This window comes from Pieris napi, chromosome 23, assembly GCF_905475465.1.
Source record: "Pieris napi chromosome 23, ilPieNapi1.2, whole genome shotgun sequence".
Classification (NCBI taxonomy): Eukaryota; Metazoa; Arthropoda; class Insecta; order Lepidoptera; family Pieridae; genus Pieris; species Pieris napi.
Genome location: NC_062256.1, coordinates 4,442,358 through 4,463,819, shown reverse-complemented (window position 1 = coordinate 4,463,819; position 21,462 = coordinate 4,442,358). Strand labels below are relative to the sequence as shown.

At 35.4% G+C, this 21,462-nt stretch overlaps 1 protein-coding gene across 1 annotated transcript; it reads right to left on the bottom strand.

Annotated features, from left to right (window-relative positions):
• Window positions 1-227: 227 nt before the first annotated feature.
• LOC125061547 (ETS translocation variant 5-like) lies at window positions 228-13,600 on the bottom strand. The gene is made up of 6 exons (XM_047667020.1): window positions 13,539-13,600; window positions 9,834-9,922; window positions 7,624-7,701; window positions 6,871-6,992; window positions 5,758-5,866; window positions 228-3,300 (listed from the first exon to the last, which is right to left on the bottom strand). Exons 1-6 carry the CDS (start codon window positions 13,598-13,600, stop codon window positions 3,104-3,106), a joined length of 657 nt encoding a protein of 218 aa, XP_047522976.1. The 3' UTR covers window positions 228-3,103.
• Window positions 13,601-21,462: the final 7,862 nt, after the last annotated feature.

Genomic DNA, 21,462 nt, shown 5'->3' with positions numbered 1-21,462 from the left:
GGCCGGCGCGCCTCAGTGCTCCAGCTCTCCACTGCGCACCGCAGTCCACCCCGAGACACTGACACAGCAATTCGTGCTGGGATGGGGCCTTAAGGGGCAGGGGATACAGATTGGTAGAGGATCCTGCCTTTAGGTTGTAGGAAGTGAACATCATCTTTTCACTACAGGAAAAATAAAAGTCGAATTTCGAATATTTTATTGTTAATTAAATAATATCCGTATAACAGTATTGCACAATTTAGAATAATTTTAGATTAAGTATTCTATGACTAGAGTAATTGATACTTCTAATTAATCCATGCCCAGCTTTGGGATGTAGGTAATTCAGTTTTATCCTTGTAGATAAAAAAACGTTTTTAAATTTTAGCTATGAATGTACAAATATGAATGTTCTACATAATTTATTTAATTTATAAAAACATTAGAACATTTTACGATTATGATAGTGTCTAGTAGACTTTTAAAATCGTCCATCGTTCAGATTATTTATTATGGATTAATAATTATATAATATACAGCAAAATACGTTATTATTGATATTACGTTAGATTAGTTAACCACTTTTGCTTGGATCTATGCCGAACTATTATAAACTTCTTAATGGAGAACAAAAAAGTTAAACGTATTACCTATACGCTTGATCATAAATTTTGTCTTGTCAAATCTAGTATTTTCTTTTCTATAGACAAGTCGGTAAGACTCCTGTGCCTGACACATTTTTGGGGTCTAATACATGCCGTCATCGTGATTCACAATATCCATTGTCTGCACAACCGCTATATGAACAAACAACCTTATTGTGATCCACGCTTAACTTCTGCTTTAAATTATTAATTAACGAAATTATTTTAGAGAATTTATTTTTGTGTCCGAAGTTTCAACTCAAGATTTTTGCCATGCACTTAACACTGCATTTTAACGACGTTTAATCGTTTTTGACGTTTAATCGAAACGTCATTATATTGAACAACTAATATAATGACGTTTCGATTTTTACTATATTCGCTTCGGTTCATCATCATCCTCATCAATGGCTGTACAGCCCCTTGTGGGCCTTAGCGTTGGCCTCCGCAAGTAAACTACTTTGTTATCTATCTCGTGCTTCTTGCGTCCAACTTTCAACATCTATTGTTTTGAGGTCCTGGAGAATTCCTTTTCCATTCGCTTCGATTATAGTTTATATTTATTATACTTTCTGGCTAGAGCAGAGTTGTCTTTGGCCTGCTAATATTTGCATCAATCCTATTAAAAATGATCACAAAAAAGAAACAGAAATCTGAGGCCCAGACATATAAGGTTGTAGCCAAAATTTCTTACATATTATAAATAAAATAAATGTGCGAAGACAGTATTTTTATGTACATATTAGACTGAGCAATTCTTGTAATAATCCTATTTACATTGATGAACATAATGCAATCGTTTAGCATACATATATTAATAGTTTGAAAGGGTTGGTAGAGATGTATCTACAGCATATGTTGAAGTCCATAGTTATTTCCTGTAGGAGTATGTACAGCGTAGACACAAGTCGATAGGAAATATAAATTCGCGTAATAACACTGTTTTTATACGAACAAGGAGGACTCTGGAGTCTAGTTGAAGTTTGAACGACTAATGTATTCAAGTAATATTTAGAGTAAAACTAGCCTCATACATTCTAGAATCACTCCGATGACCTGATCGTCCCTAAAACACTAACGAAGTTATTCCACCCGCTAAGTAGGTATATATACAACTTGACGGCCTTAGGCCTCTCGGCCTATCGATCGAGGCCCTACCACAACCCAATGGATGAAGTTAGCGTCCACACGCCACTTCGACAAGGCTAAACACCATCCAAACCCGTTGCCGACACAAAAGACACGTTCTAACAAATCCGCATGATTCATTGACTATAGCTAATAACACATTAAAGTCGCCCCGCAACTAAGTAAAATCGAAGTCAGATTAGGGTAAAAAAACGGCCTTCACCGGGGAAGGCGGAGTTCTTTACTACGTACTCACTCCAGTAAGATTCCATCCTACCCTTCAGGTGGTTGACTACCCTGCGGCGGCCCAAGGCGTTTTCTCGGCTCAGACTTGTTTCTGTATTATTATCGAAGTTAATAACAGACAAAAGAAACTATATTCTAATTAACAAGTTCATACAGAAAAATGGTTTTACAGCTCTTTAAATTTCAAATTCAAATTTCATAGAACATTCAAATCTCGCATCAAAATTAAAATGTAATTTATTCGTGTAGTGTAATATATTCGTCAGTAAAAAAATTATGCTTCTAAATTGACATTTACTTTTCAAATCAAGCGTAGAACGGACGAGAAGAACTGGCAAACTGTACGTTACTCTTAAATCCCCAAGGTGTTTATTTAACAAAATATTTGTAACTTGCCATTACATCATGTTCCTCATCACATGTGAAAGCAGAACACTTTCTCAAAGTGGCGAAGACTCTTTCAAGTCTGTCCGAACCTTGTGAACATCCCTTGTACTTCTGATCCTAGTTCCTTAGGTCATTTGGTGCTTATGTCGCAGCCAACTAGCCATCCAACTTGCCTAGCTGTTTGATAAACTGGCTGAACATCTTTCAGGCCGCTAGTTAAACGGCGCCGTTTAGTTAAAAGGCTAGGCTGTTAATTGTACGGCTAATTAAGCTAGTTGGCTGCGACACATCCCATAAACAGTATATATTCACTATGTGTGATAACAGTAGGTCTTGGGGAAGGGTTTTTGGTTTTCCTCTGTCCAATAACAACAATCTAAACTCTTGATATTATTTCGGATCGCCCATCAGATTACAGGAAGGGCATGTTATCACTCTCTTAGGGTCTTTGGTTGTAATTCGTAATTCAAAGTATTTTTTGTAATGCTATTAATTATAAGCATTATTATATTATAAGGATTATGTTTGTGCTTATGGCCTTTTAGTACGGCTAAAATAAATAAATTATCATTATATTACATATACGAAGACTTCAGACTTCACATAAGAACTTGAATATACTGCAGTCTGGCAAACATAAGGTAATTAAGGTATAAAATATAAATGTGTTATAACCTATATCTCTAATACTTAGACTATCTTACATAAATGATGTAAACTCATGTATTATCAAACTGAGTGTTTTCGTAGAACCGTCTCCCAATACTAGTGGTGGGGTATTCTGAGCTTGCTGTGCTTGTGGGGGGTAAATAGGGGGGATAGTAGAGATGAGATATGACGTCACATGGTTGTGGGGCTCGGGCCATGCTGAATAGAGCCTCTGGGTCGCACACGAATTTGTAGACGTAACGTTCGCCTGTAAAAAATCATAGCTTTCAACAGACTTAAACACAAACAAGTTTGAAAATCAACAATCTAGCTTCAAGGACTTCAGAGTTTGTTTTTACGACGAGGTTTTCAGAGTCTGTGAAGAGAACTCCATTTTTTTTATAAACCGCTAAGTTTCCAGACACATAGACTGCACAAAATATGAAGTAATACCGCTACTTTAATGTTCGTGTATAGGCTATATCCCTCTTACAATTTAATTACTAACATTGATGAAAATATTTAATTATATATTTTAAAGAGGCAACTAACAAAACGAGCAGTGTTGGCCTAGTGGCTTCAGCGTGCGACTCTCATACCTCAGGTCGTAGGTTCGATCCCCGGCTGTGCATCGATGGACTTTCTTTCTATGTGCGCATTTAACATTTGCTCGATCGGTGAAGGTGAAATCGTGAGAAAACCGACATGTCTTAGACCCAAAAAGTCGACGGCGTGTGTCAGGCACCACACTCTGATCACCTACTTGCCTATTAGATTTAAAAATGTTCATGAAACAGATTCAGAAATCTGAGGCCAAGACACAGTTTTTATGGGTTTTATCTTGGAGAAATTTGCGCGTTTTTCTTGCCGTATTTAATATGCTTTTTGAAGGATGATATAAATAGATAGATTTCGGAAGGTCTAGGTTGGTTATTATTATTATTATCAAACGTCACCTTGTAGATTGCTCGAAGATCCTCTCTATGTGAAGAACAGAACATAACAATCCTTTTAAAGAAAAACGCTTTTTACCGGATTAAAGTTATGTATTATTATAAATTTACAACTATTTGACATAATTTTAAATTTATCCGACGTTTCGCGTGCTTTACAGCGTGCGTGGTCACGGTGACTGAAGACAAAAGGTGTTGGATGTCAAAAAGTATCACAGCTGCAGAGAAAGTTGCATTATCTGTATTTATTTCCCCGGAGTTGGTATCGACTAAAAGATGGAGGGTTTTGGCAAAAATGGCTCACGGTGTCCTCTATTTTCGCGGATTGTTTTTCTTTTTGAGATTTTAATTTGGATATTATTGGATCCCAGGTGTTTGACAATTTTAGGCCGTCTTCTCTATTGAAATTGGGGTGTTTTTTGATTTCAATGGCTTCGCGTACCAATCTTGGGAAGAATCTTTTCTCTTTCGCAAGTACTTTCGGTTGGTCAAAGCGTATGTAGTGATTAGGCCTATCTAGTATGTGTTCACAGACTGCTGATTTTGTGTGTCGTCTATGTCTTATGTCTGCAATGTGTTCTTTGAGTCTGCTGGACATATTGCGTTTAGTTTGCCCTATGTAAGACAGGCCACAGTCGCAATCCAGTTTGTATATACCTGCATCTTGCAATGGGGTGTTACTTTTGATTGGTCTTAGGAATTGCTGAATCTTCTTATGCGGCTTGAAAATTGTATGAATAGAAGTTCGTTTTAGGATCCGGCTAATTCTATCTGTAGCTCCCTTTACATATGGCAAGTAGGCTCGCTGGCGGGGAACTGTTTGTGTCTTGTTTTTGTTTTTGTGATGTAGCCGGGGGATGCGCAGCTTGTTTCGGTGTAGCACCTGTTTGACATGCTGTAGTTCCTCCTCGAGGTGGGCATCATCACAAAGACGTTGGGCTCTCTGAAACAAACATTACCGACAGAAAGCAGTTGTGAAGGGTGGTGGTGGGATTCACCATTGAGGTTTTCAAGCCGCACAAGAAGATTCAGCAATTCCTAAGACCAATCAAAAGTAACACCCCATTGCAAGATGCAGGTATATACAAACTGGATTGCGACTGTGGCCTGTCTTACATAGGGCAAACTAAACGCAATATGTCCAGCAGACTCAAAGAACACATTGCAGACATAAGACATAGACGACACACAAAATCAGCAGTCTGTGAACACATACTAGATAGGCCTAATCACTACATACGCTTTGACCAACCGAAAGTACTTGCGAAAGAGAAAAGATTCTTCCCAAGATTGGTACGCGAAGCCATTGAAATCAAAAAACACCCCAATTTCAATAGAGAAGACGGCCTAAAATTGTCAAACACCTGGGATCCAATAATATCCAAATTAAAATCTCAAAAAGAAAAACAATCCCAGAAAATAGAGGACACCGTGAGCCATTTTTGCCAAAACCCTCCATCTTTTAGTCGATACCAACTCCGGGGAAATAAATACAGATAATGCAACTTTCTCTGCAGCTGTGATACTTTTTCACATTCAACATCTTTTGTCTTCAGTCACCGTGACCACGCACGCCGTAAAGCACGCGAAACGTCGGATAAATTTAAAATTATGTCAAATAGTTGTAAATTTATAATAATACATAACTTTAATCCGGTAAAAAGCGTTTTTCTTTAAATGTGTAAAGGTTATGTTAATCAAAGACAATACTAAGAACAATCCTTCACACATTATTTTGTTTCCAAAGCTTATAATATTGTTTAGAAAATTACCTGCAACTTTCTGCATGATTCCCTTCTCATAGTAGTATCTTAAAGATCGTGAAAGCTTATCATAGTTCATCGCTGGTCGATTTTTTTGAGCGCCCCATCTACGCGCCACCTTTAAATAAATTGTTACAGTAATGATTTCTAAAAAGCAATAATAATTTATAATTAATCTTTAATTAAACAAAATAATTAAAATTAATAAAAAGAAAATTTAAAAAGTTTGGACCCTTTGACAGTGGATCTTTAACGCTGGCAGCATTTCCTCCCTATATTGCGATACTTATCCATTGAGCGAGGAAATCACCAGCTCTGGGGTCATCGGTACTATCTACCAGGCGCCAACTTACTTTACTTCGTATACTTTCTATTATATTGACAACCCGACACGCGTCATAAATACAAAAATTGCAAACTTTAAGAAAAAATGGAATTCTAATTCTATTCCATTCTAGACACAAAAAAATTCATAGAAATCAGTCCAGGTCGTAGTTTAGGAGGAGATTCATTATCATCACAAGCCTAAAATATATTTAAGACAATTGTTATTTATTGTATTGCATATGGGTTGCTAAGGTCTTTAGTATACATTCAAAGCCGCTTACGACGACATCGCTTAGAACAACATACCGGTTATATTGACCAAAATCAAAGGTCCCGGCTGAATTCTATTGTATTAGGTACATAACAACGTCATCGGCTGTTACGGCTATCGGTTTTTACAACCAAATATGAGTAGTCCTTTCGATGTCGTTATAACTAATTCTGACTGTAAATAAATTTGTATAAATTATATCACTCCTCATAATAATATATAATTTGATAAGTACCTCTAGAGGTCAGTATTTATCGTGATGTCTAAATATATATTTTCATGCGTTACGTTGGGTCTAGGTTCGATTCAGGGAGGGAAAGGCACAGAAGTAAGTATCATAATTTTTCGGTTATAATTCTCAATTACATTGATGATTTTATAGAACAAATGGGCACGAGGCTCACCTGATATCACTCATACCAATAGTCTCGCGAGTGCGTTTCCGTCCCTTTAATTGGTTGTACTTGTTTATTTTACGGTATTTATTTAGTAGGTGTATGAAATTCAAATTTGCTCTATCTCACCTCTTCAGGCTCGTGAAGCTTGAACTCCAGTCCCCGTCCGGTCCAGGCAACACAACGCGCCCCTTCCGCCAATAACGAGACCAGGAACTGCCACAGCTGCAGTGCTCCACGACGACCACCGCCTGATATGTACTTAGAATTGATAATAAGACTTTAAGAACCCCATAGGGCATAGGCCTCCAACACCTTCTAAAGTTTCCTTGCTTGTCGAGTTCATGTGCCGCCGGCCAGCTGCACCAGGGGGCTTAGTCAAGATGCCTTAACCTACTGTTAAAGATGTATGTAGAAAGTCAAAAACTAAATTTGTATGATTATTTTTCCGACCCAAATATCGGCCAATAGAATTGCACTATTCGACGTCACGTGGTACAACCTACATGGTATTATACTGAAAATTTTTTGTGAAAATTTTCTCTGGTCGTTGCTTCAAGAAAAGTATTAAGTAGTTGTTTTATTCATTATGAAATTCTTATTTGTTAACTGTACATTTCGTCTCATGGTGCAATTCTATTGGCCGACATTTGGGTCGGAAAAATAATCCCCCGAATACCACTCGAGCTTCAAAATTATCGGGTATTTCCCGATAATTTTGAAGCTCTTGTGGTATTACATATGAAAATTTCTTGACACGAACTGTCATTTTCAGGACGTCGGACCAACGCAGTCGCGGGCCTTCGTCCCATCCTCCTCTACCAATTGTCTTTAGGTCTCCACGTGTACGAATGCGCAAGGATTAATTAAGAAGTAACGTACCTGAGTGTGTTGTGGTCACATGTGGTGAAGCAGCTTCTTTCCTAGAGGTGCTGGGCGTTTGACACAGCGAACTGCTTACTGACAGACAAAAAAATTAAATTTATCAAAATCATATAGCTTTTTTAATTATTATATTATTATTATTATTTCTTTATGATATTCCTTGTCTTACTGTGTGCAACTTTTCTGGAGTTTTGCTGCTAAGCTGCTAGTGTGTTTTAATATACATAATAATAATCTAGTTTTTAATGCACCTAAAAATATTTATTTATCTATTTCTTAACAATTATTCTTATTTTCACACTAGACTTCTTTACACATTAATTTTTACTGTTATTATTTTTTCTGCTATTATTAATACATTTCTATTTTTTTTTTGCGTCTGAGGCGCAAACTAGCTGTTGTAGTCTCTAGCAGAATGACCAACGCTGTGGAACACGTCTCCTTGTCAGCATAATTATAAAAATAGTCCATTCTTTTACAAAGTTATCAGAATTTGTATGTTATAGATAAGCAAAAACCTAATGAAAAAAACATTTCAGTTATTCTATCTGTAAGTGATGAAGTAGAATATTGGAAGACAATAAGTGAATTACGTGACACAAGCAAGAAAGATCGAGAAGCGGCTTCTTCTTTTTGTGTCCTCTTTGAAGACATATCTGAGGAGATTAGGTACATATTAAAAGTGTCTGTATAAGAGATTATTATATTATTGTAGCGACATTTACACTTCACGATGATCACTGCGATGACGTAATAATCTGAAATGCGTTAATGAATTTACTCCGGACGCTAAACATTATAAAAGAGTGGCGGAGAGTTTATTGCCAGTTCTTCTCTTCCGTTCTACGCCCTTGATTTGAGAACTGGCAGTAGGTAAATGTAAAATTAGAAGAATTTCATATATATATTTTTTTTGACGTTCATAAGTGTACATTGTGTTACTTATATTAATTAAATGATTTTTGACTTTGACTTATTCCATTGGACCAGTCAGTGGTCCAGGATCCTCCATTTAAGTTGAGGAACTGGGCACCACCCTTCCTCCATGTTAGACATAAGCGCCACTCGCAGTGCAAAAAATGCTCTCTATTTATCACAACACTTGACTAAAGGCGGAAACATACTACTAAAAAGCGACGCGACGTGTCGTGTCGACACCCGATGTCCATCGTGCACATTACCAACACGCGACACCACGACACGCTTGCAAATTCAGAAGTCATTTAGCTGATTTAAGGCGGAAACATACTACTAAAACGCCACGCGACGTGTTGTGTCGACACCCGATGTCCATCGTGCACATTACCAACACGCGACACCACGACACGCTTGCAAATTCAAAAGTAATTTAGCTGATTTATTCCCCGCGCAATGTGCCAGCAAGTTTTTACCAATTTGAGGTTCAGATTCGAAGAATGTTTGCAGCTCAATGGTGCACACCTGGATGATGTTATTTTTAAGAAATAAATTTCCCAGATGTCTATTTTAATTGAAATAACTTTTTTATGTGTATTGTATTTAGTTTTTTATTATATTTTTTTTCAAATTCGCAAATCTTTCTGGCCCATCCTGTATTTTTCTAATAAACTGAATTGATTAGCAGATTATTTGTATTGAACTAACAACATCCTAACTCCCTGTTTTTGTCCTTGTATTGAGGTAATCTCATGTCATATAAAACAGAATATTGTTTCACCAACTCAATTAATTGTTCGTCGTTCATTTCGCCAAATAAATCCAAAAATATCTAAGTACATATATAAATTGACATTCGTGTCAAAAACTCGAAAGACTGACGCATGACGTCATCATCACAACATCCACAACACGCCGATCCAAATCGATTGGATGTTACCGCGTGTGATCACATGGCGTGTTGTCTATGTGCATCTGACCATATTAAATATATGGGATTGATAAGTACTGACATGCGTCGGATGGCGTGGTGTAGCGTCGCGTTTTGGTAGTATGTTTCCGCCTTAATGCTTAGCCAGTGTCAGTTACAACCACAACACACACACATAACACACTTAAAATGTTCTTTAAAAAATTGTTTTTTTTTCTTTTCTTTTTTGATTATACTTATTTTGTGTGTTTCCGTGTCTGTGTGTCGTTAGTAATAAATGTTACGTCTTTGTCTATTTTGTCCATACCTATTATAAATGCTTATACAACGTTTATTTGTAAACAAATCGTTAGCATCATACCAAGTCTGTCGCCCCATGGATCTACAGAGCTACTAACTGCTTCTTCATGCGTTTTATCTTCTTCCACACATTTGTTGTAACTACTGCATCTGTGAAATGAAAACTTTTTAAGAAGAACATTAATATTGACGTATTATACGAAAATTAACCTAAAGTTAAGGCCCATTTACATGATGCCATTTTCTTGCCTGTAGCATACAATTATATCAACGCAATAAATGAATTGCATAGTCTAAACAAAACGTAACATTCTTGATCAATGGGAAAAGTTTCCTTTCAAAACTATTAAGGCCCATTTACATGATGCCATTTTCTTGCCTGTAGCATACAATTATATCAACGCAATAAATGAATTGCATAGTCTAAACAAAACGTAACATTCTTGATCAATGGGAAAAGTTTCCTTTCAAAACTATTATTGATGTAAACAGCACGTACAATAATTTCTTACGCAATTCTTGTACGCAATTATCTCTTCATTTGCAAACATGAGTGCAGTGAGTGAGGGTGTGTTAAATTAAATTAAATAAAAATTAAATAAATTAAAAATTAATTTAGTCTAAATTTTTTATTTTGTTTGTTATTTCCTTCGGTCCGAAACCGTCAACTTCAAATTCCTGGGAAAATGCTACTAGCGCAGCATTACGTGCATCGGTTCTTATAATTTACATTTTCGGTATCCCATAAACACTCATGACTGCGATAAATCTCAATGAACTTTATTATATCAGCAGAACTGAATTTAAACACCTTTTTACTCATATTCATACCTCTCTGTTGGATGGTTCTAATATTTTAAGAAGACTGAGCTCTGGTGGTGAGGGTCTATTTTAAAAAAAACAATAATTTATGTTTATAAAGAGCCAAAGATGTTACACTACCTGCGTCTAGAATAGAAGTACTAAAAACAAAAAACAGAAACTATCTTTTTATATAAAATTCAAACAGGTATTCTTTATATTCTAAACTAAAACTTTTTCTTTACATGTGACAAGTGTTACCTGCCTTTATTACATTAATATTTACATATTCAAACTCCAACACTCTTCTAAAATATTTAAGACTTGAATGAAAAATTTGTCAATGCAAATACGTGCAATACTTGCACGAAAGCGCCATTAAATGGTATAGGCACGTACAAGCCTGTGTTTAGACAAGACAATACTTGAAAGCAATAATATCCTTAAAATAGTTGCATTGGTGTAAACAAAAGGCATGTGCAATTATTTCCTTGTCAATACTTGAATGCAATACTTGCATTCAAGTTTTCAAGTGTAAACAGTTGCATACAATCCTTGAACGGCAATTATTGCGCTTCATTTATTGCATTCAATTATTGCTCTGGTATGTACAAGAAAATGGCATCATGTAAATGGGCCTTTAGAAAGACACAGCACGGATCTAGTATATACAGTTGATTTTATTATTACGAACTTGGTTGTAGCGACCATTTAGCTATAGCGAAGCATAGTTTAGCACATTCATATAATATATGTGTAGTGTGTGTGTACGTAATTGAAAATTACGCGTCGAAACGACACTTAATTTTTTTTATTTTTGTATTTTGTTATAGTTCCCGCTAAACTCTAAAGTTCGTTGGTGAGTCTCTCCTAATTTAAGACGTCTCTTACAGAGATATGTAGAAGCTAATCATTGACTACTATTATTTACTATTCGGAGAATTCACAGTCATGTCAAATGTATTTCAATGTCTTATACCTACTCCTAAAGATTATGAAACTAAATAACTACCAGTTTTACTAAATAACTAACATATTGACACGAATGTTACATATTTGAATTAAAGTATAGTAAGTGTTCCGGAGACATCGGTGTGCTTTAAATAATAGAGGATTTTGTTTTTACTCTATATTAACCACTAACGTACAACAATAGAGTATAATATACTTGGTAATTGCTATGTAACGAATTAATGCAATGTAACAGTTTAAGAGAGTGTCTACGTCTGGCTATACTCCCCGGGCGTAACTCCGATGATTTAAGAAATTTTACAAACTTGACTCGTATAATAATAGTAAAATGATGTTATTATCATATTTAGTTACGTAAATAAATCCACAGTCATAATCGAATTAAGTAATAACTAATATGCTTAGGGTTAGTAAAAATAATAAGATATTATCTTCATTTTGTTATAATATTAATGTATAATAGTTTATAATCTATTTCCATATCATAATTTTAACCGTCAATTGTTTTTATCTATAACCCAATAAAATACTGACCTCTGAAGATAATGTTCACGATATTCCCTAAATTCACGACTTTCCTCATTCTCGCCTTTGCATCTGAAACCATTGTTGTTTAAATCATATATTTAATTTATATTAAACCAAGCCGCTGCGACTGTATACGCGAAAGTATTACACCTTTTTGAAGGAATGGAAAGGTAGTCATTTGTTACGCAAATTTTAACAGCTCCCTTAAGATTTTAATCCCGATACTTTTGATGAATATTCGATTTAAATTAAACTAAACCTGAATAAATAAGCTTCTGTGCCAAAGACTTGCCAGGGTTAGGAATCACTGGAAGCTGGAAGAGGCCTTTGTGCCACAAATCCAAGCTAACTACTAACTAAGTCTCAACTCTAAATCTTACTAAACTAAAACATTTAAAACAAATATGTTAAACACGCGGCGGCTATAAACTATTTAAATTTTAAACTCAATAGAAACTTTGCATTTCTTCCAAAGAACTCTTAACTGACCTTACTAAAGCTTAGTCTAAATCAAAGTAAAGTAACATTGTAAAGGCTTATTTATTGATTTAAATCCCCCCCCCCATTCCTGAAGGGGTAGGCAGAGACCTCAGACCTCCACTTGCTACGGTCCTGACAGATGACTCTCGTAACGTAACATTCTAAATGCATGCACGTCGGTTATGGGAACTTTGAACTTGTCCCTAAAGCTTTATACTACAACAAATTGAATTACTATAGAGGTTTACTTACAATTGTGTCTCGATGTGTGTGTGCGGATACTGTGCGTGCGTGTGTGCCGACGGCGCAGGAGGCTCGTAGCGTCCGGGGCTTACTACCTCCCTATTCAGACAAACCAAGTTTACAAAACACATTTTATTTATTAATTTAAAAAAAACAGTATAGGTAGACTTAAGAGGAATATTATTGCTATTTACTAATTTATGGAGCAAATTAATTATTTTGGCATTTTATTTGAATTTGCATGGTAATTTTAGTATGCATAAATATTTTTTTTTACACGCTTTATATTAGCTACACCTGTATGTATGTATGTATGTAACCGACTCCTTCGGTCTCTATTTTGACCCACTTTAAACGGAGAGATTTTATTCAAATTTTGCGCACCTGTCAAAGATCGATGACAATGCAATAATCAGAAAAAAAAATTAACTAAAAAATAAATTATAGTTAAAAAAACTAAAAGCACGCTTTTAAAGCACATCAAACTAAAAAGTGAAAAATAATTCCTAATTTAGGCTGAAAATGGTAATGAACAAAAAATACTGGTATTATTGTGAAAAGGCTCTGTGCCATATTTTTCATCTATAGAGCAACCCACGCCTTTTAACAATAATACCAGTATTTTTTGTTCATGACTATGACGAAATAGTATTCAGCTTCCATTCAGCAATTATTGGCTGAGTTAATTAATTTTGTCCTAAGGATACACTAATAAGGTTTAGTACCGGCAGTATCGTTATACCTGTGCTGGTAGTGCAGAGCTCCCCAGGGCGTGCAGGACAGCGGGAAGGGGGGCTGCGACATTGCTCATCTCAACTCTCACAGCACCAAGCCATTCCTGAAATTTATTTGTCCATAACCATCGATCATTTTACTGATATATAATATCTTAAAACAAGAATAGCACCAATTCGTCTTAGGATGCAAGAAAAGAGTGTAAGAATTCCTAAAAGGCCGGCAACGCACTTGCGAGCCTTCTTGGCATATGGGTTGTCAGATGAGCCCCTGTACTTTTGCAGTTAAAACTAATTACTAATCACATGTCTGTCGAGTGTATGTATTTGCATGCTTATGTGGTCCATACTTACACATCTCACACACAAATCAATTAATGAAACAAATGCAGAAATGTATTCCCCACTGCGAGACTAGCTGCCCCCGCGAACTTAAATTTTACTTAACCTACCCTTTTAGTATATACCAACATGGAACATTCTGCTATGCTTCCCCAGAGACTGTTCAGTTTTCCGGAATGAAAACTTTTTAGGTTTTTCTGTGAATTTTTCTCTATATAAACCTCAGAGTTCAAGTTATAAGTTCCTATAACTAATAAAAAGTAGGTGTAGATGCAAATTAAGGGTTGTGTATATTTTTGTATATTGTATCATTAAAAAATTAAAACAAAAATTTTTGTCTAAAAAAATTTTTTTTTTTGGGGTGGACACCCCTTATCACTTAGGGGTTTCAAAGATAGATAGTAGCCGATTCTCAGACTTACTGAATATGCATAAAAAGTTCATAAGAATCGGTCGAGCTGTTTCGGAGGAGTATGGGAACGAACATTATGACACGAGAATTTTATATATTAGATTAGTCCAGTGACGCTACAACCCTATATGGGTCGCAGATTGCTTCCCTTACTTCGATCATTTTTATTATATACTACTCAGCCTCATATCATCGATTTTTTTAGGGTCAGGTTTCTTTTTACATAGGATAAATAATGCCCTTAGTGTAGGGGCAAGTGCTAATTTCTGCTGAAAATCCATTGGAGCACAGTGGTGATTCGAACTCACAACTAGGGATGAGGGTTGCACGCTTAAGCCACTAGGCCGACGCATATTTAGTTCTTAGGTCTCGTAATAATTTTATTGCTTTTTGAAGTTGGTAAAGTAAAATTTTACCAAAATTAACTGTCAGATCAACGAAGAGATAAGGTTCCCGGGTAATTCCGTTCAATTTTGGTAAAAACGAGTCCATCAGTTTCGCAGCGGGTGACTGACAGACACATTAACTTATCGTTTACCATAAATATTGATATTGTATTTGATTTAAGCTACCACCATTTAAATATAACTTCCTTAACAATACTTGTTAAAATTTATTTATTACTGAAAAAGTGTAAGTATGTATAGATGTTTTTTTTTCGACGTTAGGAGCAGAGTGAGCCAATTTGACGTGTAATTTTCTTTCAGAGTTTTCTTTTTTTTATGGCTCTGTCACGGTTTGTGCATTAGCCAGCGTCAAGTATGAGATTTTTATAATTCGTGCTTTTTGCCTTAGAAATTCGACCATGTCCTCCATGTACGGTTAAGGCACTCGCCCAACCGCACAACCCTCCCAAAGGCCTAGAACAAATTTTAATTAAATTAAAACTTGCATTCGAACCGGGAATCGAACCCGGTACCCCTCACTTAGCTGCCACTTAATAAGACCGCTAGGCTATGAGGCCCCCTTTCTTTCAGAGTTGTGTGTTGGCCTAGTGGCAGCATGCTAATGATTCACCTTGATACTACGTGTTTGTGTGTTGTTTCCACAGTAATGTTAATTCTTATATCGGCTTCCTGATAGCAGATAGAGGCTTTTGTTATTCATTATTTTTAATTTAATTACGATAATTAACTGTTTTAAAAGGTGATGAGGATGATGAAGCGGTGAACAAATGTTTGTAAAAATGGCGATTTAGTGAGTGACGGAGAGTTTATTGCTAGTTCTTGTTGTCCGTCTACAATTCTAGAACTGGCAGTTAATGTAAATTTTAAAAGCATTTTACTGACTTGATTATTGTTATTTTAACTCTCCTCCTGATTCCCCGCTGTGTTCTGATTATATACAAAGAACACTCGCTCATGCCATGAAGTAACTAAGTAAAAAACTATGTATACATATATATATTTAATAACATCCATCAAATAGTGGAAAAATACTGTTATTTTTGATACGAGATCTATCAAAATAATGTACTAAGTATTGTACACATTGGAAAGGTCTACAGAAAACTCCGCGATGGTATATGTCTATCTCTTATGGATATCCAACAGAAACATTTTTTTTTGTCATTTGCTTTTTACGACAAGTAATGGCTAATTTTCGAAGCGATTTTAACCATTACAGCATTAATCCTTATCCAATTAAATACCTTAAATACATTGTTGATTTAATATAGATCTAAATGGCCCTTTACAGCATATGATTTAATGAATATTTTCGAAGATATTACAGATTTAAAAATTGCGGGACGTAGCGTTTGCCGCGGTACCGGCCGACCGGCGCGGCGGCGGGAGGGTGTCTATTAATCTATAGCACTTTGAATTTAGTATCAGCATTGCATCCGTGCGAAGCCGGGGCGGGTCGCAAGTAAATTATATTTTAAAGTAACTTCATTCAACGGAATCACCTTTTAAAAATGTTTCTTACTTATTTTTAATGCATTTATTTCATTTCTGAGATTCATGTGTGTAACACAACCCCGTCTCCCTAAACACATTAAGTAATAGGCGCCCCGTGACGCGCCCTGCTTATTTTGTATTAGATCTTTATTAGCTAAAAGAAATTCTTGTACTGCAAATCAATTATTACAAAAATTGAGTTAATTGTAATGTCCCGATGCGCATTATTACATTTTATAATCTCCTAACTTTGTTTGAAGTCGGTTAATAAGTACGTCACTCGGCGGAAGTTTGAAGTATTATAAACTAAGGAACGAATTTAACAATACTAAATCCAATATTTTTATAGCGAGAAACAATGGCAGCAATTACGCGTTAACAAACATTATTTTACAGTACTAGTTACTAGTTCCAAAGAATAAATCAAAATACAGATATTCGTAAGAAAAACATTCGATATTTAAATGTAAGCAAATTTCCCGCCTCAAATGACAAGTCGCCGGATATTGCGAGTTCACGGCAATTCTACATTCTGAGCGTGTTCCGGTAACTAAGTTTACGCGGGAGAATATCATTGATAAAACACAGAGTACGTGAAAAATATTACAGATTGAACCAGGAATCGTAGAGCTACTAATTATAATATAAATGGCGTCTACAGGCGAAAACATACTACTAAAACGCGACGCGACGTGTCGTGTCGACACCCGATGTCCATCGTGCACATTACCAACACGCGACACCACGACACGCTTGCAAATTCAGAAGTCATTTAGCTGATTTATTCCCCGCGCAATGTGCCAGCAAGTTTTTACCAATTTGAGGTTCAGATTCGAGGAATGTTTGCAGCGCAATGGTGCACACCTGGATGATTTTATTTTTAAGAAATAAGTTTCCCAGATGTCTATTTTAATTGAAATAAAAAATTGTATGTGTATTTAGTTTTTTTATTATATTTTTTTCAAATTCGCAAATCTTTCTGGCCCACCGTGTATTTTTCTAATAAACTGAATTGATTATCAGGGTTTTTGTATTAAACTAACAACATCCTAACTCCCTGTTTTTGTCCTTGTATTGAGGTAATCTCATGTCATATAAAACAGAATATTGTTTCACCAACTCAATTAATTGTTCGTCGTTCATTTCGCCAAATAAATCCAAAAATATCTAAGTATATAAATTGACATTCGTGTCAAAAACTCGAAAGACTGACGCATGACGTCATCATCACAACATCCACAACACGCCGATCCAAATCGATTGGATGTTACCGCGTGTGATCACATGGCGTGTTGTCTATGTGCATCTGACCATATTAAATATATGGGATTGATAAGTACTGACATGCGTCGGATGGCGTGGTGTAGCGTCGCGTTTTGGTAGTATGTTTCCGCCTTACTGCTATTCGTAATATTATTTAATTTCAATTTATTGAACTTGAATTCGTAAATCATGTATTGTTTCAGGATGACTCAGTTATAATGGAATGAAAAATTACATATATTTTCTTTTGGTTTAATAGGTTAATTATTAGAATTACCATTAAGTTTGTATAGTTTTGCCTGTAGAAATTGATCCTTTATATGAAAAGTGTGTGACAAATTTCACCGTGAAGAGATTTAATAAAATAAAACACGTAGGTAATGATTTATAATGTTAAAACGAGCGACGCCTACGAAAATTTGGTTATAAAATTGTGATTTAACTATTAATTACTTAAGATGTCATGTGGAACATGGTGTAATGGTTGCAGCTCCTTACAAACGATGTGTAAAACAAAAAACTTGGCGACTAAAAAGAGTGGCTGAGAATTTATTGCCATTTCTTCTCTTCCGTTCTACGCCCTTGATTTGAGAACTGGCAGTAAATGTAAAATTAGAAGCATTTAATATGTTTTGTTTCGACGTTCATAAGTACATTATGTTACCTATATAAATAAATGATTTTGATTTGATTTGTAAGAATGAATGATCGTGTTATTCTTAAAAATACGTTTCATACTTGGAACGTTTATTATTCAGTAGGATATTAGAGCTATCATAATTTAAAATAGACTTTTCATAAAGTTTCCAATATTTTCCGCCAGTTGAAACCGGATATGACGAGAAGTCGCTTTACCGGAAGTCGCTTCGAAGTCATTTCCCGCGCCGCAACATCCGGTATCGACATCTAATTATAATCCAGTCTCAAAGCGCTATATTTTCTATTGATCTCTATAAACTAACTTTTAATTGATTTAAGAATCTTCTTTTTGCTTTATCTCTTCTGCTTCGTAATTAGCTACATATATATTAATGATGACTCATTAATTAAAAGCTTTTAGAATTCTATTGTATAATACTCATATTGTTTTTTGTAGATTATAGTATAGTTTAGTTTTAGCTAGTATATTTCTAGTGTTACTTGTAATTTTATGTTTTATGTTACTTTATATTATGTGTACTTTACCCTCTGTAGGTGTTATTTTCTATTTTTCCAACTAGTAAGAAATCGACTGTTAGCGATAAGGCTACCCGTTGGCTAATAACTTAAATGAAATAAAAATCATTGGTGCTATAACCTCTTTAGGCCTGGGCCTCAGACTTCTGAATCTGTTTCATGATCATTTTTCAATCTAATTAGCAAGTAGGTGATCAGCCTCCTGTGCCAGACACACGCCATCGATTTTGGGTCTAAGACATATCAATTTCCTCACGATGTTTTCCTTCACCGTTTGAGCGAATGTTAAATGCGCACATAGAAAGAAAGTCCATTGGTGCACGGCCGGGGATCGAGCGTACGACCTCAGGGATGAGAGTCGCACGCTGAAGCCACTAGGCCAACACTGCTCTCGGCTAATAACTTATGTAACGTACTTTTTATATGTATGTTTAAGGTTTATTTCTCTAGACAGGAAAAAGATTGATTGATGCTTCGCTTAAAAAAAAAGCATTGCAATTAAAAAGCGTGGCGGAGAGTTTATTGCCAGTTCTTCTCTTCCGTTCTACGCCCTTGATTTGAGAACTGGCACTAAATGTAAAATTAGAAGCATTAATATGTATTTCTTTACTGACAAGTCATAAGTGTACAATGTGTTACCTATATGATTAAATGAATTTTGAATTTTACTAACTATGGACCGCTAAAAGAACTAACCAATCAACCTTGGAGCAACTCAGAGTTCGTACGAGGATCTTAAATACATGCTATAGATCAGTTCCACCTTACTTTTGTCCTATCACCCAACGTGAACCAGATAAACTGCACTTCGGCAAGGTGGAAGTCAAAAGGCATTGTGATCAAGTCACGATTCTCCCCGTAACAGCTGCGCTAAGGGAAGCTTCAGACCGAAAAAAGTAGAGAGATATACCACCTTACCTTCAGTAGGTAATGAAGAATACGACTGAGAAGAGAAGGTCACAAAGTGTAAATAATAAGAATCAGAAATTGAAAACCAACGTTTCTACGTTAGACAATCACATTTTACATTTTTTAATTGCATTTAAAACAAATTCGTAAATTTGTAAACTCTTTTGTCTGTGATTGTAATGTGATTCTTATTTCAAATTGTTACTTATTAATTTAGTGTTCTTTAAAGTCAACGTGGCCAAACGACACTTTTAATTTAATCTGTATAACAATGATTTTGATATTTAAAAAAACTTCTGTTTTTTTTTTGTATTTATGTTAAATGGCAATTAAAAACGGCTTCCATTTTCAAAAAGCTAAAAGAATATACAAATATTTGACGACTTAACATAATTGTACACAACTTTATTCTGTTGTTTTGACTGCACAATTCGGCATGAGCACTATGGATATTTAGAGAACTACAGCGTACTAGAGTAATTAAAACATATAATATTGTGTCAATCGGTATTCTTTTTATAGGGTAGCTGTCAGTCATGATTTAAAAATGTTATTTTTCAATCTGATATCAGATTATAAATTCTGTGCATGTTTCTGAACACGATCGCGGTTTCTTTCAAACCTTTAGACCAAGAGCTGGTAATGGTAAAAAAGTGTGTTGTGCCTGCCTTTTATAATACTGGAAGGAATAATAATAAAGGAAATAAATGTGAGGAATACATTTCTGTGTGTCTATTTCAGATTATAAAACTTAAAAATTGTACATAGTTTGTACCTTACTCGTAAGGTATTGCACGGTTTTAAATTTTAAGTATTCTTTTATCCTTTCCGTCAAATTGTATTTAAGCTACTATGAAAAGAGACAGATATTTGGTAAAACAGTGTAATTGGACTGATTTAGGTTTTATTATCACCACGGTGAATGTGGTAAATCACAGAATCGATTTTTATTTTTACTTATGACATTGTGGTTTATGACATTTTCCTTTAAATAATTTTAATATAGAGGGAGGGTAAAACTTGCTGAGTTTCTTGCCCGTACTTCTCAGAACAAGGCCTCCTGGTAGTTTTGCGAACGGATGGCGTAGTCTTGCTCTTTCGCGAATTTTGTGAATATTTTTGACATTCACCTAACCTTATACGCATCTAAACTGAATAAACGTATTTTGATTGATTTATTTTGAGATTGATTGACCTAATAATATTAATGTACATAAGCTTGTATAATCGCGTTCGCTAGTAAATATATAAATAAAATGTCATATTTAGAGAGAGAGAGATACTACCGTAAACTATTTTATTACCGTATCTTAGACTACAATTGCCACACCTGTCAGTATGAACACGACACGAATAATTTAAGCAACAATGAAATCTGATTGAGTGGCGAAAAAAATTTGTTTACCGTTAGGGGAAGTTCACTTATTTTTCTTTAATCCTCTCGCAGATATTTTTCATAACAATAACATTTCTATCGATTGCAGTCTGCAGTATTTTTTTTACAATCATTTTGTCATGATCGTAGAACAATGTCGGATTTGGAAAATTTCCAAAATCCACTTTTTATCATATTTGGAAACTACATTGACTAAATATATCAAGTAAGTGATACCTGCCTTGCGATTCTGTAACTCAGTTTTCGAACTCTAAACAACAAGCTTCTCTCCTTATCAGAATGCCAAATCGTAGAATGACTGCTTCACGACTGATTTGAGCGCGGCCGCCGCTGCGAAAACCGCAGTGAGAGTTCAAAAAGTGAGTTACAGAATCGCAGGTACCGGAAAAGGCACGTTATGACCGGAATCATCTAAGGAGTATAAGTAAGCAAATAGGGGGATGACATCAACAATTAGGGGATGTCATCAGGCCAACTCGACTTGTACGAGTAAATGTCCAAGGATCTTCGCGGATAGCAGTTGGTGGAATATT